General features: G+C 43.1%; 1 protein-coding gene and 1 long non-coding RNA gene across 3 annotated transcripts; one reads left to right on the forward strand and one right to left on the reverse strand.

Annotated features, from left to right (window-relative positions):
- The first annotated feature begins 457 nt into the window (after positions 1–457).
- On the forward strand, positions 458–26,184 carry pnocb (prepronociceptin b). Of its 2 annotated transcripts, XM_080882424.1 has the most exons (4): positions 480–566; positions 7,166–7,272; positions 15,046–15,301; positions 25,271–26,184. In XM_080882424.1, the coding sequence occupies exons 3-4, from the start codon at positions 15,164–15,166 to the stop codon at positions 25,922–25,924; spliced, it is 792 nt and encodes a 263-aa protein (XP_080738550.1). In that variant the 5' UTR covers positions 480–566; positions 7,166–7,272; positions 15,046–15,163; the 3' UTR covers positions 25,925–26,184. The 2 variants fall into 2 exon arrangements, with proteins under 2 accessions (XP_080738549.1, XP_080738550.1); XM_080882423.1 differs by lacking the exon at positions 7,166–7,272 and having other exon boundaries at positions 458–566.
- Positions 21,449–24,311, reverse strand: LOC308396827. Its single transcript, XR_013971626.1, has 2 exons — positions 22,501–24,311; positions 21,449–21,797 (listed from the first exon to the last, which is right to left on the reverse strand). It is a non-coding gene; the product is annotated as an uncharacterized lncRNA (long non-coding RNA).
- Positions 26,185–26,904: the final 720 nt, after the last annotated feature.

Below are 26,904 nucleotides of genomic sequence, written 5' to 3' on the forward strand. Positions count from 1 at the left end.
TACTCTTTTCCAGCTTAAACAACTTTATCGACCTGTGACCTTCTCCCTCCATCCGTGACGCTGCTTTTCTAAGTCATAGTCAAAAAATCATCCAAAGTGCCGTCGTCTCCCTGACCTCGGCAGGAAGCTGGTGTCGAGGCCGTGGGCTTTATGGACACCTTAGATATGGAGCTTCTGGATAAATCTTATGATGATGCATATTTTTAGAGCCTCATCAGTTGGCTCGATGAAGATGAAATTGGTGTCGTAGGCAATACCTCCTGCGTCAGCGCGGGCCAACCGTTTGTGTGTATGGCTGGGGGTTTGTGCGTAACTGAATGGGGGAATCCACCCCTTTCTCTAGCTCTCTACGGTGATGCGAGTGGTGATATACAGGAGAAGGGAGGGAGGTGAGGGGGAACTGGAGGGCTGAGCCAGGAGGGAAGGGGTGTGCCATTATAAGAAGCCTCAGAGGAGGCATGCACTCAGTTGTTGAAACCCCGAGCCTAAGGATACGAGCTGAGCCACCCAAACTCTGCAGTAGCCACAGAAGGCAAAGACTGTGAGAAACATCTTCACACATCCAGGTAAGCAAGCGCTCGAATGTGACTTTATTTATGCGAGTCTACCTGTGTAGAGAGATTGTGTTGTTGGACTTCCTGGATTATTTAAAGGAGACAATAGTTAATTAGGAAAGGACTTGTTGTGTGTCCCATGCATTGTGCATTAATCCTGGGGGAATATTGTTGTTTAAGGCAACCACCGTCAGGATTCACCTCCTACATCTGCCTTTTCCTTTCTACTTTGTCTCTCTTTGGCTCTGTGGTTTTGATTTTGACTTAAGAGGTAATCCTGTGAATAATCCTCCTTCACCTGAAGCAATCTTTTCCATTACCCAGTTTGTGTCCCCACGGCTCTAAAGGTAGCACAGTTATCATCAGCAGTAAAGACACCACACCTGATTACTACTTAATTAACCAGAGAGAGAGAGAGAGTCCCAGATCGTGTGGAGAAAGCACTTAGTCACTCAGCAGCTTTTGGGCTGACGTGATTTTAACCTAACACAGCTAACAATGCAGAAGTGGTCAAATCAACACAGATGACTGAGATGGAGAAGAAATCAATAAACAATTTTTCCTGTTTTTTTGTGTTTTTTAAAAAAAGAGAAAACAGCACCAGCAGGTTAGTTTGATCTGACTGAATAAAACATTAATATTAAGAAGCTGTTTTTCACTTTCAAACCGTGCTACAGAAAAACCTCCAGAAAATCAGCTGAAAGCGCGTGATAATGATGATTCTAATGATAATGGTAATGAATGTGCATAATCTTTGGCCATTATCAGTAAAGACGATCCTCGCAGAGACAGGAAGAAAATGGGTGGTTAATGTGCCATTCCCAGATAAATGTGTGCACACGAGGGGGATGTTTGATGACAGATGGCTACAGGACAGAGGCGCTGTTTTAACTGTTTTAGAGGTATATCAGTGCCACTGAACTAATAGGTGGAATGACCCCCCCGTCTCAGTGTATTGGTGTTTAAAGATCATGCGTGAAAGTAATCCCATTTCTAAACCTGACTCCATGTTACTTTAGATCTGAAACAGGTTAAATCTATAACTCGTTTTATTGCCAAAGCATGTCACGATTTCATTTGCAATTTCTTTTATTTTTGTAAAGAAGCAAAAAAGAAAAAAGGATCTGCTGCCAGTGCGTTACGAGCATCCTGCCTGTAATCATCTGAAACTGCTTTTAGGATTTCTGCTGCCTACGCTAAAGATTGAACCGATTAAAGCGTTTACAGGCTTTTTAGAGCCTCTCTGTAAATATTCATTAAGATTTCTTGCTGTTTATTCATATATATGCATATTAATGGGGGTCTGTTTTGTAAAACAGCAGGTTTACGTGTTATCTGTTGCCCCCGCGCTGCTACACGTACAGCTATTTTGCAGTTCAACACTTCTTTTTTCTGTTTCCTCACTTGGATAAAGTAAGGAGCTTGTGTGGCCGTGCTAGATTGCTTTCCCTGGGTCCATGTCCAATGGATTCGCACAGGTGTCAACGCAGCTTAACAGCGACCAGATCAATGATGACACAATGTCAGCTGCATAACACTCTGCAGAATTTCAGCTGTACAGCCAGAGCCAGTGGGGAATTAATACTGCAGAACTGAGCGCATCATTAAGGGCGTAATGTCCCTTTTGTGTGAAAACCTTTCATTTTTCTCCAATATTCTTTGTGGATTCACACATTCGATGTTTTCAATGAATGTTTGAGGCACATTCTTTCATTTTGGGGTCGCATCAAACTAAATAACCTGTACAGGTTTGGGGAATGTCATGGGAGCGTCCAGGTTTCCCTCCGTCTCCCACACATCCAATCCCGGCCCCAGCCTCAGCCGATGTATGTGCACTACGCTCTGCTCTGCACTGGCGTAATATTCTTTCCAGGCTTTTAATGCACCTTGATCAGGGGTGTGATTTTTTCCCCCCACTGTGAAGGACATAAGCGACGCAGAGAGTGATTGCTGAAGAGATGTCACCCACGTGAGCGTTTAGCCCCAGGTACAAATCTATTTCCAATTAAAAGAAAGCTGCTTGAGCCACTGATGGAAACAGTAGCAATGATAAGCTCAGCTGATCTGATGGTGGGAAAGAAACCAGTAATGGATGTGAGGGGTGCAACGTTTCCCCACTTAATATTTGGGAGAATTTCAGTGAGACTGTTGTAGAGAGAGAACTGCACCTCCTCGATCGGTGTGCTCTGCAGTCTGCATTCGATAAGGTTTCCTAAAGAACAGAAGCAACGAGAGATAACATCGTGTTGTTTTCCAGCAGCAGGAGTTCTGATTCTTCCAGCAGATGTGAGGAAGCAGAGATTAAGACAAAGAGAATTTCAAAGATAAAACCAAATCTGGAGTGGCGTGTCATCACGCCGTTCCTCACAGGATCGAACCCTTCAAACCCTTACCCTGTGGGTGCAGCGTGGAGAAGTGGCGTCACACCCCCACCCACTCCCTCCTCAAGCTCTTGATATGTGACATCATCACAGTACAGCCATAGGTGTAAATTACAGGAGGTGGGGTCGTCTTCATCACTGTATTATTGCATACAGCGCTGGATTATCTTAAATGTGCATTAAGAGCACTTGTGTTATTAGTATTTATGATAAAACTAAGACTATAATGATTGTAGCACATGGGTGTGTGCATGTTTGTGTTTTCCATCAATCCTGATGAAACCTTACATAAACCTTGGTTAGGGCACCGTGAGCGCTCACATCCATGTGACAGACGTAAATATTTGATATAAATCCGATAATCGTCTAATCGGTGACTTTACAAATGTGGACGTTTGTTGAAGTTGAGTGTGTGCGTGCTACATTCGTTACACAACATATTGTAACAGTCGATGCAAATTTGTAATCTGAGTGTCTGATGATCAAATAACCAGCTACAAAAATGCTTAAAGTCTGGAAAATATGATGAGAACAATATGAGGATAACAGCGACAGTATGAATATTAAATCTGATTTTAATTTTAACATATTCTTCATTTTGCATATTTATATTGGTGACAATATGGTATCTAACAAATGTATTATGTAATCACAATCAGTGTTTTTCTGGCCAGTTTACCTGCATATAGATCCTGGCCTAACACCAAAGCAGCATGTAGGGCTTTGCTAGTAATAATAAAAATTGACAGAAATACTAAAAAATACACTAAAACAACAGAAATACAATCTCACCTTCATGAAAGCCTTTTTTGATTATAAACCAAACATGTATGAAGAGTTTTAAATGCCGGCACCAGTAAACCTGACAGTTCTGCATGAAGTTACACAGCCCTGCGCTCACATGTTTGAGGTACCCGATAATAACTTCACTGATTAGACATAAACACTGTGCCCAGAATAACCATTATAGAGAGCACTGCTTACTGGACAATGAAAAGAAACCATCACAATACAACTTCACTAAAAACCCGAATGTGATTATGATGAGAAAGCGAGTTTTTACATGATGTTTTTGTGATGCTGTGTTTAATGTGAGCGTCCTGACACACACACCTGTTGTCGCCTCCTCTCTCCTGTTGCCCTCCTCTTTGTCCATCTGCCTCCTTTCATAACACACTACTGTATCCTGCCAGTTATATCACTCCGGGATGATAAAAAATTGCCCGTGTAATAAAAGATTCAAGACCAACAGAGGGATTTTTTCCACAGCTGACATCGTTCATTCTGAATCAGTTTTAAACTTCTTGGGGAATTTCTCACGGCTCTTATCGGCCGGTTCTCACTTCCTGTCCTCTCACCCCTTCCTACAAATGTCCCTGCCTACTCTTGACCTCTTTACGTTCCCCGTAACCAGTCAATTTGTTTATCTGTGTCACAATAACATTTCTTAAATGGTGCAATGGGCCAGGTAATAGTTCCAATCCTGAAATCTGCTGCAGCCGTGGCAGAAAGTCCAAATCGGATTAAGAGCATTCTCTCAGATTAGTCGTTTTAGGATCTGCCGGGGCACAACTGCAAGCGCAGCTCCTGCTGCTCCTGCAGGTCCTGCTGGTCTGAACGGTGCGCTGAGTCACCCACGGTTTATCTGTGGCCGCACAGGCTGGATTTCCACGGCTGATGATCCAGCAGCTGTGTGTGTGTCTGTGTGTGTGTAGGGAGCCATATGTGGTGTGTATTTCAGTGGTGTTGCACTGCACTCAGAAAAAAAAGGTGCCAACTGGAACCAAAAGTGGTTCTTTAGACTGATGCCATAGAAGAACCTTTTTTGGTGCCACAAAGAACCTTTCAAACAATGGTTCTTTGAAGAACCATTTCTTTCAGTGGTTCATTGAAGAACCTTTAAAGGTGCCCCAAACAACCATCAAGAAATGGTTCTTTGGGGCACCTTTAATGGTTTTTCAAAGAACCATTTTTAAAAAGGTTCTTCAAATGGTTCTTTAAAAGAACCATTTGAAGAACCTTTTTTGAGTGGTTCTTTAAAAAAACATTTTAAATCTTTCAAAATAAAATGCATCATAAATTGAATTTGAGTAGGGCAAAATAAACACGAGCACAGCATAGACATATATTAATGGTTTATTGTCATTCTGTAGTTACAAAAAGGCATTTTAACCCTCAGCACAACATCACTACTAATACATGTCACATTAGTGTTTTAAACAGTAATATATATATTTTTTTAATAGTCCGTGAGTTTTTTCCCAGAAAGTCAAGGCCCGCCGCTCGCGCACTCTGTCTGCGCATGCGCATCCCAACGACTGACCCCCTCCGTCCGCTCCCGGGAGGTTATAGTATGACGTATTCTGACGTCACTCTCTCTCCCTGTCATTTATTTGGCTCGAAGCACACATTAACAAATTGCTCAGTGATGAACAACTACTCAGATCATTTACCTAAGCAGTGCGCTTTGTCAAAACGAAGTGTGTGTTCATTACACTGACATTCTGTTCTGCAATTGTTATTTACTTGTATTTTATAATTTGACTTTACATACTGCTGGGTGGTTTGTAAAGTTTACAATAACTAGTATTATCATTATGCTATATTTTCAAAAATATATAATAATCTCAAAAGTAATGCCTTGGAGTAGAAAATAGTAATGCTTTATTAAAATTAAAACTAAAGTACAGTATTTGAATGTGTGTATTGTGTCTACTGCTTGTTAACTCACCATATTCATAATGGGTTTGCGGGGTTAGGTGTGTGTGTGTGTGTGTGTGTGGGGGGGGGGGGGTTAGGGTCTTTAGGCTTTCCCCCCCACCCCTGCCACCAGTATATTTTTAAGCAAATATTTCTAACTTTTATTTGAATATTCAGTTTCCTACCATCTTCTCTTAAAGGGTAATTGCCAGGTATCCTGCCCTCTCCCTTCGCACACACATGCACACAAAGAAAACACACAGTATAATTCACAGCCTCGTTATAGTGAGTAAATATTTATGCCATTTACACCATCAAACTTAGATTGCTAAGGATGAAGAACCTTTTGTTCTTTAAAGAACCATTTGTAATAGCTGAAGAACCATCCACAAAATAAAAAGGTTCTTTGACGTATGATGGTTCTTTAAAGAACCATGAAGACATCTGAAGAACCATTTAAGAACCATAATTTTTCTGAGTGTGTGTGTCTGTGTGTGTGTAGGGAGCCATATGTGGTGTGTATTTCAGTGGTGTTGCACTGTGTGTGGCACTAACTGACTTTGTGATTTTGAAATTTGTTTTTGTGATTTTTAGACAGAACAACTATCGAGTGAAGTCACAGAATATTCTTTAACCATGAAGGTCAATAAGAATTTATTTTTACTAGCGTTGGAATTTTAAATGGGGACATGATTGATCATAATGCAGGGAAGGCTAACAGCCCTTTGCAGTAGTATTAACAGTGTTAAAATGGGGGAGTTATGTTCATATCCTCCTCCATCGTTTTATTCTTGGACTCTTCTAGAACAGGTGTTCATGATTCATATTTAAATATAATCCGTATTTACATTGTACTGGACCACAGTGAGTGCATCCACTGTCTAACACAAGCACTTGTAGCTTCTCTGACGCTCTCTTCTGATTGGCTGCCCCTCTCTGTGCGAGATGGCCAGATCCACTCATAACTAGAACTAGTAGAGTGACCAAAACTAGACTAACTACTGACAGAAAAACCCTTAAAAAGGATATTTTAACTAAAGAATCTGAGATTAAATACAATTGTGGAGGGAATGTTTTAGTTTTTGACTCTTTCTGTCAGCACGAGCAGATTCACAATGAACATTAAAACCAAACGCTTTCTGTTGAAGATAAGAAGTAAACTGAAAGGAACAGCGGTGAAACTAAACTAATAGGCTGGAAAAAGCAATCTATGATAACTTTGCTCTCGAGGTTTTATCTACTGTTTCGTGTATAATCACATTAACACAACCAAGGTTCAGGACGCTTCGTGTTTTTGATCTAATCTGAAATACGGAAACACGTCCTGGAAGTACAGACTAGGAAAAGTGCAGCGAGTAGTTTGTAGTTATTAAACTCCAAAAACATGATGTCATATTGTAAGAGGAAGCTAATGAAGTTCAATTCAGCATTTGTATTTTTCAGGCACTTTTGTAAACACGGTTTATTTTTACAATCAGAAAAATGTCATTGAGGTGACAACAGTCTGTTTCCTGTCTCACTTGACCACAGAAACAAGTCCCACGTTCTCACAGTGGGACTTCACCATGCAGACGTGTGGCTTTCATGCGCTCAGGGGTTGAGATTTGCATTAATGCCTTCACCTTGCTACAAAGGAGGTGAGTGGCAGTCAGTTTGTTACCTTCAGACGAGAGACATTTAAAAGAGCCTCTCTTTCCAATCTGTGTATTTTCATTTAACAGATTTACTTTCTATCGAAGTCTTTACCCTCATGACTCTGGATCATCTAGAGCAGCTGAGATGCAACTTTTGGAAAAAAAATATATTGTTGTTCGTGAGCACCGTGAAAGTTTAATTTGTCTTAGCTACAAATGAGTGTGTTTGTGTATTTCCATGAAGAATTCCTTTAAAAGATTGTTTTGTGTGCATTTGTTCACAGGCATCTAAAACGTGTATGAGAATAAGACTTGTGAATCAATATCTTTGTCTTTTCCACACAAAACCACACTGGACTATTATCTCAGATCAACACATTTCCCAGAAGTGACTGGAGAGCGTAAGGTCATAAAACAGTCATAAATCCCAGAATATGAAGAATAAATCTAACACCATTAATGGTCCGTGAGATTTAATAGGCAGAGAAGAAATTTTAATCATCTTCCCCCTTTTAAGTGATCGCATCTTCATGCAATCCATCTTTCATTGCTCCTGGCTCCAGGTTGATCTTAATGACCAGGAGTTAAGATCTCTAACCGGTGGAAAAGGCTGGAAACCTCTGCAATATCTCTGTAGAGATAACACATCAGCTAAAATTCATAAATGTGGGAAAGCAGAGACGTTGGGAGACGAGTGGAAGAAGAAGGAGGCAGCAAAAAGTGGGAAAGTACAGAAGATGCTAAAAAGGGAGAAAGAGGGAAGCTGAGAGCGAGGGACCTCTGGGTTATCTATGCATTAGCAGACTCCATTGTGCTCTTCAGCTTTATGCAGACACCTAATGGATGAGATGGAGTGAGTCAGAGCTTTGTCAGACGAGCATGGAGCTTTTCTTCACATTTGTGACACCGTGGATGCCCTCTCCACCTTTTATTAAAGCTGCTAATGCTAATTTACCCCATCGTTAGCTTTATTAATTCACTTCACTTTGCAACTTTGTACACAAACGTACAGGATGAATCCCCCTGTTCACTTGCTGGAAACACAAGAGGGCATTTTTTTCAGAGACCGTATAAAAAGTATTAGCATACTGAGTACGGCTGTGTTTTCATGTGGAGAATTAGCACATCCTAGTCTGAGGCAGTGGTTCTCAGCCAGGAAAGGCTGGACTGCCCACTCCAGCTTGGGAATAGTTTCTGCTCCCAAGTGGAGGAGCTCCAGTATGTTTGGTTCTCCCTCAAAAGTCAGAAACAGTAGAGCAGACAGACTGGCACAGTGTCTGTGTGGATCTACGCTCCTACCCTCCACCCCATCCCTGCGTTGGTGTCGTACATCAGCACAATGGCGTCGGTCTAGAATCAACACTGCACCTGACCAAAGAGTTAGCTAAGGCTGTTTAAGGCAAGCCAACACGTGAACTATAATGTGAATAACAGCAAATGTAAATTGTTAACCTGGTTATTATACTGAATAAATTATAAGGCAAACACCTGAAATAGTGCATGTCCAAAGACATGCGCTTTGTAGGGATAGGTTAATTGATCTAAATTGCCCATGGGTGTGAATGTGAGCGCGAATGGTTGTCTGTCCCTGTGTCTTAGCCCTGCGACAGACTGGCGACCTGACCAGGGTGTACCCCGCCTCTCGCCCTATGACAGCTGGGATAGGCTCCAGCACCCCCCGCAACCCTGAAAAGGATAAGCGGAAGCGGATGGATGGATGGATGGATGGATGGGTGGATGGATGGATGGATGGATGGATGGGTGGATGGGTGGGTGGGTGGATGGATGGATGGATGGATGGATGGATGGATGGATGGATGGACTGGTGGATGGATGGATGGATGGATGGATGGATGGATTGATTGATTGATTGATGGATGGGTGGATGGGTGGGTGGGTGGATGGATGGATGGATGGGTGGGTGGGTGGATGGGTGGATGGATGGATGGATGGATGGATGGATGGATGGATTGATGGATGGATGGGTGGATGGGTGGATGGGTGGATGGATGGATTGATTGATGGATGGATGGATGGATGGATGGATGGATGGATGGGTGGATGGATGGGTGGATGGATGGATGGATGGGTGGATGGGTGGATGGATGGGTGGATGGGTGGGTGGGTGGATGGATGGATGGATGGATTGATGGATGGATGGATGGATGGATGGATGGATGGGTGGATGGGTGGATGGGTGGGTGGGTGGATGGATGGATGGATGGATGGATTGATGGATGGATGGGTGGATGGATGGATGGATGGATGGATGGGTGGATGGGTGGATGGATGGATGGATGGGTGGATGGGTGGGTGGGTGGATGGATGGATGGATGGATTGATGGATGGATGGATGGAACACCTGAAATACTTTGCATGTGTTCTGGTGCATTCACACATAGCCAGTCTGACCGGATTCTCACAAAGTTCATGCATAAAATGGCTCTTAACTTGGAAAATAGTGTTGTCCATCCTTGTTGATGAAGTCTATGAATAAATAAAACTAAAGTCTGTCACTTCTTTTTTCCGTTATGTAAAACTAAATACACCTTTATGAGCTGTTTTTGAAGTAATACATTTCATAACAGAGTAAAATAAAAAAAAAAATCTGGGCTGAAACAACATTGAAAGGCACTTGTCTGCTCTTTGAAACAATTTGATTACCTTCCTTCAACAAAAAAGTAAAAAACAGATCACTCACCTGTTTCTGACCTCCACGCTGCCCTTAATGATTTTCATTACGTTTCTTTAAGGACAGTAAACTGGTAGAAAAATTACCGCAGATGTTTCTGATTGTTCATTTTCAGCTCTGACAAGAAATGTACTCAGATAACAAAAGCAAATGCATGAGAGCGGTGGCCCTTTTATGTTCTGATTGCTTCCTCTCTGATTCAAAGGGAAAAACATTTCTCTTGAGGACACGTAAGACTTTCAGGGTCTTAGTTAACTCTAATGGAAGCTCAGGACAATATATGTTTTGGAAAGAACTGGGTAAAAGCATTCATTTCAGCGAGATGGGAAGAATCATCTGAAAAGTACAGGGACGTCAGGCCCCTTCGTTAAAGCCCATTTTCTTTTTGCTTTCATGTCAGCGTTCGTTAAGAATGCCAAGGTTTTTATATTTACGCACGATGAAGCCCTGTTTTCGAATACGACTCTCTCCCCGGCTCCAGCGGTGTCGGGAAAAGGCTGTGTAGGGGCCTAGCCTCCCCGTCAGCACTGTGCATATCCTCCCCCTGCACCCCGTTAACTGCCTTCTCTGGAAATGATATGAAATGTTGAGGATAACTAAAATAGTATTCAGAATTATAGGTGGCTAAACTGGATGATGGAGAAGCGAATCATTACAGAAAATCAGGCAGAGAAAGGAGGGTGGTGGTCTGTGGCTCAAAGTGTCACACTAATTGAGTTTGATGTGGATAAGCTGAGACTCCTGTGGCTCTTGGGCACAGTGGCAGGTCCACACACACCGGGAATGCTTTAATGTCGACTGCTGCAGATTAATTCATGGTGTCTTTTTAGGCGGTCCACAGCTGTCCCAAAGAAATGCAAACATCATGTTTCCAGTAGCCATTTTAGTGGTTTAAAGGTGTTTTATTTTTGTGAGGTTCAATGTCAGGAAGTTCACAAAACAGTCAAGTACTAAAGGTTTTTATGTTTTTTGTGGGATTAAAGGTTATCCTGCAGGGATCACAAATGCCTGCACAAAATGATTTTACAATCTAGCTAATCGATGTCATATATTCTATCTGCTTATCTGGGTGCAGGTCCCCTTACAGGGCCGCCTCCCACAGCTGACTCCTTTCAGTGGGGAGGAATGGCAGCCCTACCCTCTACCCTGTTCTCGCTCACTTTGCTCATCACTCGACTTAACTGCTTTCAGCCTTCATCAGTTAAATGAAGATCCTCTACCCCCCACCGATCTTCAGTGAGCAGAGCTCCGTTAATAAGTAAATCCTGTATTAAATTTGCATTACTATTATTACTATTATTACTATTATTACTATTATTACTATTATTACAGGCTCGATCCTGAATGGTAATCTTCATTTGGACGCACAGTTGTTTGGTGATGTATTAACGTACGTTGTGATCTTAAGACAAACTGTATTGGTATTTAATATGGTGGCGAATCACAACAACAGTTCTCTCAAAGCCGTTTAACACATTGCTGCGTAGGCTTGTGTGCAAACGAGAGGGCGACACACATCTGAACTCACTGCTTAACTCTGTGTGCATTTCCACATGGCTGCACCGGATCTGCATTTGCTGAAATATTAACTCATTTTAGACACACAAATCGCATATGCATGAGCTCCCACCAGAAGCAAACGATATGAAAGTGACCACAGTACGGGAATGACACCATAAAAAACACTACGCTTTGAGGCATATACAACGTGTGTGTACTCCACCTAAAACCTGTTTAGAGATGCAAATAACGGCGCTGGACTTTTTGTTAATGAGATGAATTGCAGGGCATTAAGGGGTGCGCGAAGGGGGGGGAAGAGGTGTCCAGGTGATGCAGGAAACACCGACGGCAATCACGCCTGTGACTGGCCGATCCGTGCAAATCTTTACAGCCAGCTCACTGTTACATCTGCTACACAAATCTCGAGACCGCCCGGTCCATTAATTGTTAATATCCACAAAGTAATAGCCTTCATTCAAAATGGCCAAAGCAGCAAGGAGTGGTGGTAATTTATCCCCATCAGAGCTTTTAGGAAGCCTGTTCACCACCAAGCAGGCGCAGGAAAACCCCCCATCAAATACTGATCTCAAATATTTCTGTACGACTTTAAATCAAAGCAAGTCACCGTGTGGGGAAGAAAGCATCTTTGTCATAGTTCAAAAATTCGTTTGGTGCGCCCGTTCGCCAACACGTGGGTTATTGCACGCCCCGAGCGGCGCAGTGGCGTTCGTTACATCAACTTTTCAGAACCCCTCATGTGAAGGAAGCTCAAACATTTTCTGTTCAGGCTGTAAATGTGTTTGTCAATGAGTCGAAGTGCGGCTCTGACTGCAAACAGCTTCTTCACAAAATGTCTTTTCAAGGCTTTTTGAGTCAGTTTGAAACGTCCTGACTCAAACGAGTGACGCCGCAGCGTCGGGGTTGACCTTATGTAACCCTGTCCTGACACGGTGCAAACACTGGGACTGCTCTACATAGATTGCATATCTGCATGTAATGCTGCGCTGCTCGACCTCACAGATATTCAGGCCCCAGCTAAAAATTATAATAATGTTTTTAATGAGCCTTTGAATGTGTGGCGGTCCATTATCTAGTTACCAAAACATTTCACTACAACTATTATTAATGATGTGAACAAAACTCCTTTTAACAGTATTCACATGAACACGCTGTTTGAATATAATTAATGTGTGAAAGGTGGATCTTTGTGATTCTGACGCCTGTCGAAGGCCGACGCCATCACATTTTCCTGGTTTACTCGTTTGTAAGAGCTGCTTACAGGAGAGCCTAACTATCTGAAATGGGCTTAGTCAGCAGGCGACCAAGTGATCTTTGCAAAGCAAACAAACAGCTACCCTAATGACTTCCCATAAAACCATTTCTACTTGTGTAAATGGGCTGGAGTCACACATGACTGCTTTCAGATGCTGCTGACTACGAGTGGAAATGTAACAAAGTGGAAACGCTAATATTGTCCTCCGACTCCCACAAAGCTGGTACGCTGTTTAAAATGTAAATAAAAAGAGAAAGCGGTGATTCCCACTCTATTCACACGAGAACACAGAAAACATATCTAACGGGAAAAATCGATCATTTTAAGAAAAATATTGGCTCATTTTGTTGATTTTGTTGAACGCGTCTGAACACAGTTGGTAGACTTTTCCTCTTCTTTTAGTTTGTAAATGGGAACCGAGGAGACCCACCGGGGAGAGGAACATCGTCCCAGTCTTCTGTGACTCTGGCTGCTCTGCAGGTCTGCCACCTTCCCCAAACTTCCACGACCCCCTAAGTAATCGTGCACGTGCAAACAGCTAGTAAAGACTTAAAGACTGAGACCAGCAGCGCATCTAATAGCACGAGAAAACGGCTGAACGTCCTTAATATCCTCCTTCCCTTCTGCTGATTCACATACGTGACTGTGTGGTTCTGTGCTCCCCTTCAGTTTCATACACCTGTAAGGTTTTTAGCTCTGCCAAGCAGGTTATGTTTTTGGTTGCATACGTGTCCTTCTCTCTGTAAACGTAATAGCGTGAGAGGTTGAATCCTGGTAACATTTTGTCGAGGTGTACAATCCAAACTTTGCTCGCATCTTAAGACCTTATACGTCCACACTAATGCGCATCGTTTTCTCTCCGTTTTGGCCTCCTGTCCACACCGAGACACATTTTCCTCAAGGAAAAACGCAGTGTTTTGAAAACGCTCTCGAAAACGAATACGTTTCAAAACGGTGCTGTCGCGTCGCAGTGTGGACAGCGAAAACGCAGTTTCTAAAACGATGACGCGTGTTAGTCATGTGATGCAGTCATGTGACCAATTACTGACAGCCCTATTAAAGATTAACATCAGTCTGCACATGCTTCATAGAGCTTTTCTTCAAACTCTCACTCGCTTTTGCAACTTTGTGCTTTTGTGTTACTCGCAGCAACAACTCCAGCTCATTGTGAGTCCATTTAAAAACTCGCTGCTTTTCCTCCACATTTCAACGAGCCGGAAAGTGAATAAGCCGCAGACAGAAATGAGGCAGGCCGAATCTTCTTGCGTTTCACGCATGCGCAGGACTGGTACGTAAGTGTTTTCAGATGTTTCAATGTGGACGCACAAGTCTGTGAAAACGACTGAAACGTGGACGCGGAGCGTTTTCAGACAAAAACGCAGTTTTCTAATCTATCCGGGCCGGTGTGCACGTAGCCTGAGTTGACCTTAAAGATTTACTGGTGGGAAATCTGACAAATTTACAAACTGTGATTCTTACAAGTGTGGTGTGTATCGTCGATATATAGCAAGTACTTCATTATTAGTATTTCTTATTTGACCTCTGACCTCTCCTTTAAGGTCAACAGATTGAGCAGCTCCAGCAATAAAGCTGTTAATATGTGAAAAACAGAGAACATGTTTCCTAAACGTTTATAGTTTGGCAAACACGAGCATGAGGGCCTTGGGTGCCGGCTTTAAGCCTGCAGACAGAGTGTGGAATATTTCTATCAAGCAGCAGCAATCTATGCTGCTCTGTTTTTCTCTTTGTTATTGCTGTTATTGGCTGATTCGGTGGTGCGTGGCAGAATAAATGGGGGTCAGACAGGTAGAGCCCACACCAGATGATGGGGTCTATCTCACCGGTTATTCTTCCTCAGCCTGCGCACGCGTCCTGTCACACATTTCTTCACTGCTAGCATATTTTTTGCCTCAACATTGACTCTAATGCCCATTTTATCATCGTCCAATCACTGTTGTGTGCGGATTTCTTGCTGCCTCAGGAAATGACCTGTGTTGTAGTTTCAAGCTAATCTGTGGAGGCACATATGGGCTCTTACTAATCTCCAGCCTGCGGTGTATGATTTCGATCTGCGATCCAACCCTCCAGCCTGCACAGGATGATTCCTGTCCACTGGAAATTGCCCATTTTATCATTTATTGCCTCAGGTTGTGCTCTCTCTCTCTCCACCCACACTGTCCATTTCCTGTTATTTGATGAACACTCTCCCACCACCAACGCTTCGACTGGCCGGCCAAATCCACCAAATTATCCCTGCAAGTTGGAATTCATGCAGTATTCCTGTCAGTCTGTCCGCTCTCTCTCCCTGCAGGCTGGACCCAGATCCCACAGCTTTTACCTCCCAGATCCTCCAGCTGCTGACTCCTTGTTTTGAACTCTTCTGTTTGCTGGGCTCCTCTTTGTCGCTGCCTGTCTGGGTGCGCTGAGCGATGAAGATCCCTCTGTGGTGCCTGGTGGTCCTGCTGGCATGTCTCTTCACCCCTGGATGCAGTGACTGTCAGGGGCAATGTATGGCCTGTGGACTGCTCCTGCAGCAACAGCAGCTGGAACAAACCTTCAACACCATGGTGAGCACATGTGTGTATCATTGTAATTCTGTGTGAATGCATGTCAACACCGCGGCGCATGTGTGCAGCTGCAGCGAGCCATCAGCACCCTGATGGGGCCATGATGGTGATCCAGTGAGTTATTGATTAGAGTGTCTTTGTAACGCATCGTGTACAGTTCGATGGTCCTGTGTGTGCTTTGTTTGCTCTGTAATGTAACTACTTATGTTGTGTTTTTGCGTTGTCTGGTTGTCATTGTGCATAAGCTTTCTCTGTGTGCTGTCAACCATTTACATTGTTGTGTTTTCACCTCAAAAACAGCAAGAATATTTATTTTTTCACAAGAATTAAGGTATGAAGCATATTTCAATCGGTCACCAAAACATCCATCCAAAATATTTCATGCAGAGCAGAATTGTGGTGGCAACAATAATTAAGAATAGTAGAAATCCAGATTTCATGTCACAAAGGGACATTGAAAGCGCTTTATAAATAAAGTTATTATTATTATTATTATTATTATTATTAGTCAACAGACTAAAGAACAGCTTCTTCCCGGGCTGTCAGAACTCTTAATGCAAGCTAAGAGTGTGTAAAGACTTCCCCAACACATCCACCCTGACACTGCTGTGGATCATCTATATGCAATATCTCAGTCTTTCCATGTTCTGTGCAATTATTTTGGTCCCAGTCTGTTTCAATGTTTCCTCCACATACACCATGTATATAGTTCCACTCACATATGTATACATATACACTGTTTTTTATTTTATTCTATTTATTTAATTATTTATTTATTTTCCGCCTTCGTTGTATATTGGTTTCTCTTCTTCTTACTTTAGCACCTTTGTGGTCCAGCTACCCAATTTCGCTGTGCAAGAAACTGCACAATGACAATAAACAGCTCTAAGTCTCTAAGTCTTCTAGAAGTGTGCGTTTGCAGGATTTTTACCAGCTCATGCAGAGTCTCGATGAATGACACCATGTTCCACTTTGTACAGTGCTGACACTGGAGCTGCTTCTGCTGATTACTTTATTACCTGCACAGGTGACGGGAAGAAGCAAGCAGGCTGAAACTGCGGGAAAGGACGTGCAGGGAGCAGGGCGGTTATGCAGTGGTTATCACTGTGACAGGGTTCTAGGTTGGAGCCTCGTGTGGCTCGGTCATTTTTCTGTTGCCTCATTGCTCAGAATCAAACCCAGGCATGTCAGACTAACTGGTGAAGTGTGGACGTGTGGCTCAGTGACTCCTCGTCCCTCTGTGCCTGTCCCGAGTGAACCTGTCTGTGTTGTCTGGGTAGATGAACATCAGGGGATAACTGAAGTTTCTGCAAATCATGATGTGGGGACATATCTGACAACCAGCCAAGCTCACATTCACACTTATGACCAGTTTAGAACTGAAGTATCTGAATTTCCAAACGCTCCTTCCAGTTCTCATCTACACATGTTCCCCCCAGCTGTTCGTTCTTGTTTTCGTGCCCCACCCTCCCTCCCACTTTTATTTAGTACATGGTAGACTTGTAGTCAAGACCGCCTAAACTGAGACCAAGTCGAGACAAAAAAGTTTTTAAACTGCAGCCAGATGCTGTTTTGTTTACGGGTGTCGGGCATATCTATGTGTTTTTGCGATGCACTCGCACAGCCCTCCTCACCGCTGTCCACTGTCTCACTCACTGAGAGGACAGACACACACTGCACTTGACTGTCATGTCTCTCACCCTCTCTGTTTTTCACATAATGATACTATGTGAAAAAAAATGAGGATAAATTAAGTGAGGAGCCGGCTCTCGCTTAATGGGAGTCGACTCTTCAGAGTCGCTGCAAAGCACTCTCCAAGCACGGCTCTTGGAGCTGATGCCTTTGCACATGACGCATTATCAAACGTTACGTTGTGTGTCATGGATACTAGTGGTGCAACGGCTCAAAAATCTCACGGTTCAGATCGGATCACGGTTTTAAGTCATGGATCGGATCAATTTTCGGATCAGCAAAAATAGAAAAAAAAGACAAAAATTTGACTCGCCGTTTATTTATTTAAGTATTTTTTGCCTATTAAAAAACAACTGAAGACTCATTCCACTCACTTATATAAAAACAAATTAAGGTGCAATATGGACATTATGGACCAAGCTGGGCATCCCCTGCACATGGCCATAAACAACCAGAGGAGTCTGTTCAGTGACAGGTTGCTTCTCCCAAAGTCAAGGACCAGCAGACTTAAAAAGTCCCACACGCCATCAAACTGTTTAACTGCTCGCTGGAGGGGGGGAAACAAGGGGGGAACAAGTAGCTGTAGCGCCTTTTCCCTGTGCAATAGTTTTTGCTAATATCCAACGGTGTAATAGACTCACAATACTTGAAATGTGCTGTTCCCTTGTATTCTTATTCCTGTTTATTCTATTTATCCCTTTTGTATTCTCTGTATTTATAAATGTGTATATTTGGTATATTTCTGCTCACATTCTGCAACTTCTGTCGGTGCTGTGCTACTGGAAACTGAATTTCCCGGAGGAACCCACCCGAGGGATAAATAAAGTTTCATCTAATCTAATGTAATCTACAGGGCAGTGCAGGGCTTTGTATCTACCACTCCGCTGTGATATAACGAGCGGTCACGGTCACGTGGCTTTCCGTTGACCTGGAGCTCCACCCATTTGTAGTTAGAGCAACAGAAGATGGTTGGAACAGTTCAGCCATAACTTTAAAGTTCTCCTGCTCATACATGCTTGGAACGATCTTGTCACTGAAGTGGACGCGCAACGAGACATCATAGCGTGGCTCAAGCACGTTCATCGTAGTTTAAACCGCTTGTTTTGCACAGCAGAATACGGCTTCCCGTCTGCAGCTAAACACCCCAGCAGCTTCTGTAATAGCTTTGCCTGGTCGGGCTGGGCAGCAAAGGGCTGCTTAAATACCGCAAACTCCTCTGCTCCTCCACTTGAACCGCTAGCGCTGGCCATAACTATCGCTGGACAGACTGACCACGCCACCATACGCGTACTTTTCTTTTTCTTTTTCGAATCTTCGGATCGCGTGCGTACCGAACCGTGGAGTGGGATCGGTTCGGATTTCGGATCAACCGTAATCCGCTGCACCACTAATGGATACCGTTGACTCCAGAGGCGGAGCCAGACATTTTATACACCCGGGGCTTAGCCGTAAAGGGTAGGATGCATGTGGGATGGGGGGGGTAGGCTGTTTTGAGTTTTGTTCAAAAAAGAATCTCTTCATGTAGGAAAAAATATGTCACATATGCAGGACACCTTAAACTAACTTTTTAATTAAGCAGCGAGACAGAACAAAGTCAGGGCTGTATCAAGACACGAGGACTAAACCCCAATTCAACCAGACCCAGAACTGATCCAGAACTAAAACAGGACTACAACAGTTCAAAATCAGGACTACTGAGGACTTAACCAAGACAGAACCAGAATCAGAACTAGATGATAGTAGCACTAAAAATCATCATAGACCTGCACTACACTTATTTTTTAATTCTACCAAAGTACAATAATTATTTAGCCTTGTTGTGCAAACAAGCTGCAAAACTTAATAAATATAGAATTTGAAAAGTAACAAACGGTATCTAAAACGTTACACTAGGCACTGGATACATGTTCTGATGAGTTTGGGCAAACAACATGTGACTAACAGGTGTGTCACCTGCTCTTGTTCCCTCCCTGTTCTGTCCTCCTCTCTCTCTCCCTCTCTGTTCCTCTTGTTTTGCATAGAAATATACTGAACAACATACAAAGTATAATATATAAAATAACATCTACCTTTTTTCTTTGAAAGAAGCTCCTTATGTCCATTGTTGTGTTCATCAGTACATAACTCAAACCGATTCTGTGCTTTATTTAGCCGTGGAGGGAAACAACTGAAAATATGAAATAAACACACATGTGAGCTGAGACTCTCTAAAGAAACAGCATTGTTGTTGTTCGGCTTTTCATTTCGCCATTTGTTGATTCACTCGAAGAGCAAGTAAAGTAATATGGGTCAAGTGATCAGTTTGACATCAATCTTTTGTGATTCACCGTCATATTTACATTATTTGTACAGTACGAATGATTTGCTTCGGAACTTGGTCGAACTTCAGCTCTTCTCTGTCTGCGCTTCTCCAACAGCAAACTCGCAGGCAGCAGCTTCTCCCCCCTCGCTCACATGCTGTGCTCCGTCGCCTAGTGCCTGAGCTCGGATCATACCAAAATTAGGGGGGATACTCGGTGTATAAATGCTCAATCAACACTCTTTTATTCCATACAATTCAACACTTTATGAGCATAAACCATCTGGATGGGGAGACATGCATGCAGAGGGACACAGCAAATCTCAAACTGGTGGAGGGTTACTCAAACTCTTATAGCCTCTAGTGGCCCCCACCTAATCGTAACAACCTAAACATTCACATTCTTTCTAACTCCTAGTGAGCCTGACTTATGGCCTTGGCTCCCTATTTTGTCTGCCTTCAACAACAGTGGGGGTGAAGCTCCCGTGGAATGTGCTCTGTCTCCTCTACTATCAGAAAAAGTCCTGACTCTCTGAAAACAGTATTTCTTATAACTCAGCTAACCCTAATAACTGTAACAGTTATCACCTTTCTCTAATTCAGGAGAATACTACAAACTAAAACTACATAATAATTTCACAATCTTTAATTAGGGGTATAACATAGCATAAGATAATATTATAATCCCACAATAGATAGACAGACAGACAGACAGACAGACAGACAGCACTCTTTATGCTGGAAGTGCTTATCATCTCCTGTGTGGACAGGTGTCAGAGCAGAGTGCCAATATTCTTTCTGTGCCAATGCACAAATGGCAATTAGTGTTATAATGGGTGGTTAGTGCCAAACAAAATATCTACACACACACACACTTGGGTCATAAGAGCCAGACTTAGACTAACATAACATCCTAAAACCTGAAAAAAATACTTCCTATTATTTTTCTCTCATAGCGTTGGGTTAAAACTAAAGAAAGCCACGCAATGCACAGTGACGGTGACATGATGGAGACACTTTTATGCAGAAGGGATTAGTGTTGCTTCTCTGTGAGTACCTACAGCACCTGTGCAGTTCTTTGTGACCATCAGGAAATCCCGGCCTCTACAGTGGGAGGATGTGATCGTTCTCCGAACTGAACCCAAAATTTCCACACGGCACAGAATCTCATTCCAAGCAGTCTGAGAAAAATCAGTGGGTAAAGATAGTCGGTGGGTGTCCACGAATAGCTGTAGGACGGCTAATTTAGCTGATAATGATGCAGAGGAAAGACAGCTGGGACCTTTTTGGAAGTTGTAATAGACTGCCTCTCAGTATCATCAGCCTGAGCCTACATCGCTGACTGACACATTTGATCAGCACCTCATTGTGTTTGCCGCCATCCCATTGAGCCACAGATGGAATCCACGGAGCAATTCCATTGTCTCCCACTCCAGACTGAGAGTGTGTGCGTGAGGCCGCCGCTGTTTGCTATAATGTCAGGACCCATTGATTTATTTGTGCACACACCTACACGCCCGTACCCACACACACAGATTCTACCACCACATTCATTACTTACTGTCATTTTTTTAAATGCCAGCTTTTGTTTACATATGTGCTAATTACCTGTGATGTGGCTCTTAGTCACGGAGTTTCCTGCCTGCTCTCGTTTGTAGTTCAGCTGTGTGAAGGTGAGAGTGTAACCAGGGTTACTTTGTCTGTGTTTGTCATTAGCTGCCAGACTTTCGTCCAGTTAAAATCATTACTCTGTCTCATTGCTCGACAGAAGTGTGGGCGTTGCTTCCCTTATGCGTATTTGCAAACAGCCACAGCTGGTTCCTGACGCACCTTTGATTGTTGCACAGAGATGTTGTGAGGCCTGGGGGCCTCATGCTGAACATTGTAGAGATCTGCCACACTCCCTGTTAGAACTGGACCATTAGCTAAGTTAGCTACTGTATGCTATCAGCCTACGTTTAAGTGTTTTTACACAAAACAGTCAGAACAAGGTGAACAGCTCTGCTCTTGGTCCCAGCAGTGGTTTGTATGCTACACTGCACAGCTGTTCTGACTTTGCTGCACAGCATGTGGTGTCCCAGGTGGTTAGCTCTCCAGCCAAGCTGGGTCCAATGGCTTTACTGGTGGAAACTCAAGAAACAAATTATCATCTTGAATCTTTATATATATATATATATTTTTTATACTTTTTCAACATGTTCAAAATAAAGATTCAATCAATCAATCAATCAATCATCAATAGTGCTGCTTTTTCATACAGGAATATTACATTTCACTTAAGAATGTCTCACACACACATCTCTCTCTCTATCCTTCAAGCTCGGGTCCTCTACCAGAGGCCTGGGAGCTTGAGGGTCCTGCAGTATCTTAGCTGTTCCCAGGACTGCGCTCTTCTGGACAGAGATCTCCGATGTTGTTCCCGGGATCTGCTGGAGCCACTCGCCTAGCTTGGGAGTCACCGCACCTAGTGCTCCGATTACCACGGGGACCACCGTCACCTTCACCCTATATATGATATTATATTATATTATATTATATTATATTATATAACTACCATAAATCACAAATACTCAGAATTACAATACAATCACATGTAAAGAAAACCATGCAGTAAATAAAGGTGCAGGCTGGGACCTTCCCGTATTCCTCACATTTCCTTGCTGGAGAATCAGGATTTTTTTAAATTGCAGTGAATTTCTCCTCTGGGGCTGACAGATCGTGTAGTCCTTCTCTTTCATCTGTTTTCTCTCTTTTTTCATATCAACTTTGATGATATGATATATTGATATACTATTGATAGCGATAACCTTCGCTAATCGTCACCCTGATGGAAACGTTTTGGAAAGGTTTACATTGGTTCGATTTCTTCAGCGGGACTTTGTTACCTGAACATCTTCCCTGAAGAACTGGATCTGTGCACTACATCACACAGCAGGCAAAGTGTGACTTCTTTGGCTCTCCGTCACGTACACCATTATCAGTCACTCCTCACAGGAACAACTCTTTTGATAAGATGTTTGCAGATGGCTTGTGAGCACAAGCTGGCTCATAACATGGCCTTTGGCATCAAAGTGGGCCTTAAACTCTGATCTGTCCACCCCAAGATTAGGTAGCAAAGTAGGAGCTTTTCTGCTGCTTCTCTGATCAGTTCAAAGAATTTAGTACATCAAAATCTCAACACTGTATTTAAGAGCCAGCCCTGACCCACCTCCTCTGTGAGAATTAAGCCTTTGAAGCGAGCTCCTCTTGGAGAATTTCCTCAACCGTTTTATCCTCTTGTCCTCACGAGTATATAAATCGTGGACTGTGTGCATGCACGCACTTCCTCCGCTCATAAACTCCTTTAGATTGCTCCATTGATCCGCTGCGGAGAATCCCCTGGTGCGCTCATTTCATTTACGATGGATAATTAATTTCTGTTGATAGATTCACAGCAGAACTCCCTCTTCTCTGCTTCCTTTGATGTGAGCAGGTTTCTGATAACAATGCAATTTATCTCGTTTGAGCGAGATTTGACGAGTAAATGGGATTTGCTTCTTACCTCAAACTGAAATCAGCAAGCTTGGGAGTTTGGGAAAGGGTGAAAGAGAAGAATACAGTGACCTACTGTCAGCCATATATGGATGCAAAATATAGGTGATAAATATATTTGGATTTACTAAACAAGAAAAGCCGTTGTTGCATCAAAAAAGCTTTAAATGCACTTCAAATGTTCTTCATTGGTCCTTGAAGTCAGACTATCAAGCGTCACGACTATGACAGGAAAGTCATTAAGACGAGGTGGAAATCAGCGCTGACAAACTTCGCTCTATACAGAAAAGTTCAGTTCCAAATCTTTAGGAGCGGAAACAACGTCTTGAAGCTGAAGAGTCATTCGGAAATAAATAGTTGTCAGCAAAAGACATAATTTACCTGCTGTCCTTCAAACAGCCTCGCACTTTTCTCCAATTTTGTGCTGTCAATCATTTTGCAATAGTCGATGTCACATTTGTCAAATTATGGATGTGTCACATTCGCAGATCATATATGCTGAACACAGCAGGAACCAGGCCCATTAACTTCTGTGACACCCGAGTCATCAAGGTTAAAAGGAGGCTAGTTCAGCTGACGCCTGCACTAAAACTAATATAGTAATGCCATAAAATCATGGCCATACAATTATTTTGTGTTTGGCTGTTTGACTAGAAGAAAAGCTATTTCATTAAAATGACTGGCTAGCTTTTACATTTTGTTTTCTTTTTGGCTATAAACTCAGTGCATATTTTCACAGCTCGGGGACTCGGGAAGCAGTCATTAGTCTCATCAGACTTTTTCATATGAGAAATAGTTGAATTCACTCGATGTAATATAAACAGTTCAGCTTCTAGTCAAAAAAACACATAATTATTACCTGACTCTCGTTTATGGGCCACATCATTTTCTGTCTCATGAATCTAACTTTGTGCCACAAAAGGCAGCTTTTTCCCCGTGAACATGTTCATACATGTACCGTGTGTCATATTCAAAGGCAGCATAATGGGTGGATGTAGCCACTCCTCATTTTGAAGCTTCAGCATTAGCGGTGTAGGCAGCGCAGGGTTTGTCTTTTAGAGCCAGAAGTGACCTTAAAATGTTTGGAGAGTTATTCATCAGCTAACGTTAGTTAGCTTGGCTAGCTAGCTGAATTAATAAAATGCACCGAGAAACATGCTAGTGCTAATTAGTGCTAAGTAACAGACTCAGCAAACCATTGTTTTAGTTTGATGTTCTGTTAGAAATGCTCCAAAAGGAACCAACAGTGAAGAGAGACAGTGAAGAGCTCTGGTGTAATGACTGTCACCGCTCTACTTAACGTAGCTTCAACAACTCTTCTTGGCATCGCTCATCAAGTGTTTTCCTTCTGGAGCTCTATTTTTACGCTTCTTCTGCATTCCTCAGCCATCCTCTCAGTTTCCGAGATTAACTAATTTTTCTCCCTCGTTAGGCTCCAGCTTCACATAAAACTCACTGAGCCTTTTCCTTTGCCACCTCTGTCTTTGTCGCACGTCTAGCCTCAGAGGACTAGCCCACTTCTTCTCTGCTTACCTCTTCCTTTGAATTCTTCCCCGCACTTCCTCAGTCAACCACCAGGTTCACCTCCCCTTCTCGTCCAGAATCATGCTACAGGCTGCCATCCAATGCACCCCAGCTACCGCACCCCTTACACCACCTTGCAGTTTATCTCTTTCAGACTGCACCTTTGTGCGCCTTCCTCTCTTATTCAAAACCGTCTTCTTCTTGAAATATGTGGTCACCACAGCCATTTACATCCTTTTTGCAAAAGCTGTCCTTCTGCATTTCTCTAAAGAAGTACAAAGCGCACCGTCTCACCCCAGGAAACCTTACAATCCTTCTTTGTAGGATTCTTTGCTCGTAGCTTTAAGCTTGAATAAATATAATGATCCAAATTACCACTACTCCTAACAACTAGCAACTATAACAGCAGTGCTAGCTAAAACTCTTTAAATATCAGGTCAGAAATATCACACTGCTATGTTTGCTAAGCAGCGCTCGAATGTAGGAAATGTGAGGAAACAACCAGTAAGAGATCAATGGGAACACGCACATGTTCAGACAGACAGACAGTTTATGTGTGTTAGACTTGAAATAAGAGCGTCTGCTCTCTGCTCCGTTATTTGTCCTTTCCATGATTTATGTTCTAAGGAAAGAAAATTTGTGATTGTAGAAAACGGAGATACTTCAGGCCTTGTCAGCACCGTTACGTTCGACCGTCACGTTGCTCTGGTGTGTGGACTAAACACCTGCAATTATTTGCCAGCCCAATATTCTCAGCATCCTCACTGTCACCTTCTTTCTTAAGCCTGATTAGCGCTTGAATGACTGCAAGTAATTAGGGGACTTCAAAGTCTCTGGGATCTTTGTTGTGTTTTCATCAGTTAAACGTCAAAAAGACCCCTTCGGATCGCCTCACCACGTCACTGTTTCTCTTCCCTCTGCAGGTGTGTTTGTTGGAATGCGAGGGTCGCATCTCCTCTTCGCTGACGTGGGACGTATGCAAACGCGCTGTGAAGCTATCGCTCCATCCTACACTTTCTGAAGGAGGCGCTCTCTTCAAGAGAACGGGAGAGGAGCTGGAGCTGACCTCTCTCGACCTGAACTCTGACAGTGAACTGGTGCAGTCGACAGCTGCGGAGCGTTTCCAGGAGGGGGATCGGGATGAGACACCCTTCGAGCAGCGCAGCGTCCAGTATGACTCATCGCTGCTGGGATCCTCTGAGGAGGGGGAGGGCCTGCAGAGTCTGGATCTCAGTCTGACGGATGAAGAGCAGAAGCCCAGAGAGGAGAGGAACGTGGAAAGCGATGGCCAGCTCGAGGCCGGTGAAGGTGAGAGTTCAGAGGGCATCGCCTTATCCAAACGCTTTGGCGGCTTTCAGAGGGGGCGCCACGCATACAGGAAGCTGCTGGGCTCATCGATGAGGCCGCTACAGAAGCGCTACGGCGGGTTCATAGGCGTCCGGAAATCTGCCCGCAAATGGAACAGTCAGAAACGGGTCAACCAGCTGCTGAGGCAGTACCTGGGCATGAGGAGCAACCGCAGCGGCAGATTCAACCCCATCCCAATGAGCCGCCTGTGGCGGCAACACAAACTGTAACGCTTCCGGGGCGCCGCCTCTGCTTACCTCAACCTGTCAACCATTTTTTTCCCACAGCAGCTCACTCCAGTTTGAACTGTGACGTCATCAGAAGAACAGACTCCGCCATCTTGCCCCGCCTCACTTTGTGTCTCCAAGTAACAAAGAATGTTTTGACCGTGATGTCCTTCCTATTAACCACATTTACATGCCATTCTGTGAAATAAAAGAATTCGAGAAGTGCAATTGAATATATTTTTGTGTGTCGGTATAATAAAAAGTGGCCAAATGAGACTGGAGAACTGGTTTAATTGAAGAGTTTGAAAATGATGTGGAAAGCACTTTGATGCATGTTTGGCTGGAACATGAAGGCAGCACTTTGTTTTCCTCACAGTCCAGCCGAGTATTCCTAGATTTAGGAATACTCGGCTGCTACACAGCTGCTAACTGCTCAGCTTCCCAGTTAGAGCAGACACAAGATCAGATGATTTTATATATCAGACGGTGAAACTGCTGAAGCACCAACTATTAATTAATGATATAAAAATCTAATTCCCTGCTTAGAAACCTAATTAAGTAAACACAATGAGATAAATTGGTTTTCTGGACTCTGGCTTTATTAACACTGACAGTAAAAAGTATTTTTCAATTGTAATCTGTTATTTCTGCAATAAGGTGGAAGTTTTTATTGCAAACTGTTCCCGTCATGAGTTTCTCTGAGAAATGATCATCAGCTCTGCTGTCAGTGGAACAATACTGCCCTCTAGTGTCCGGGGAACGATCACGCTGGCCTTGGATGCTGGCTTTGGCTCGGATGTGGAAGTCTACGGACGAGCCCTTTTTCCAGGAGTTAGACTGAAAGTACAAATTAACATAAAACGGCGAGCTAACAGAATAAATTCATAAAACATTAAAAAACAAATAAATAGTAAACATTTTTGAGTAAAGAAGGACGGTAGTGTCCAGTAATAATAATTAATAACAACAATAATTCTTTCCTT

This window comes from Rhamphochromis sp. 'chilingali' (assembly GCF_963969265.1).
Source record: "Rhamphochromis sp. 'chilingali' genome assembly, chromosome: 5".
Classification (NCBI taxonomy): domain Eukaryota; kingdom Metazoa; phylum Chordata; class Actinopteri; order Cichliformes; family Cichlidae; genus Rhamphochromis; species Rhamphochromis sp. 'chilingali'.

What these genes read in the sequence shown, in the direction of transcription:
- pnocb (XM_080882423.1), top strand. Translation starts at nt 15,164, where the DNA reads ATGAAGATCCCTCTGTGGTGCCTGGTGGTCCTGCTGGCATGTCTCTTC. An exon ending in AACAAACCTTCAACACCATG is followed by an intron (nt 15,302 to 25,270) that starts GTGAGCACATGT and finishes TTCCCTCTGCAG; the next exon opens with GTGTGTTTGTTGGAATGCGA.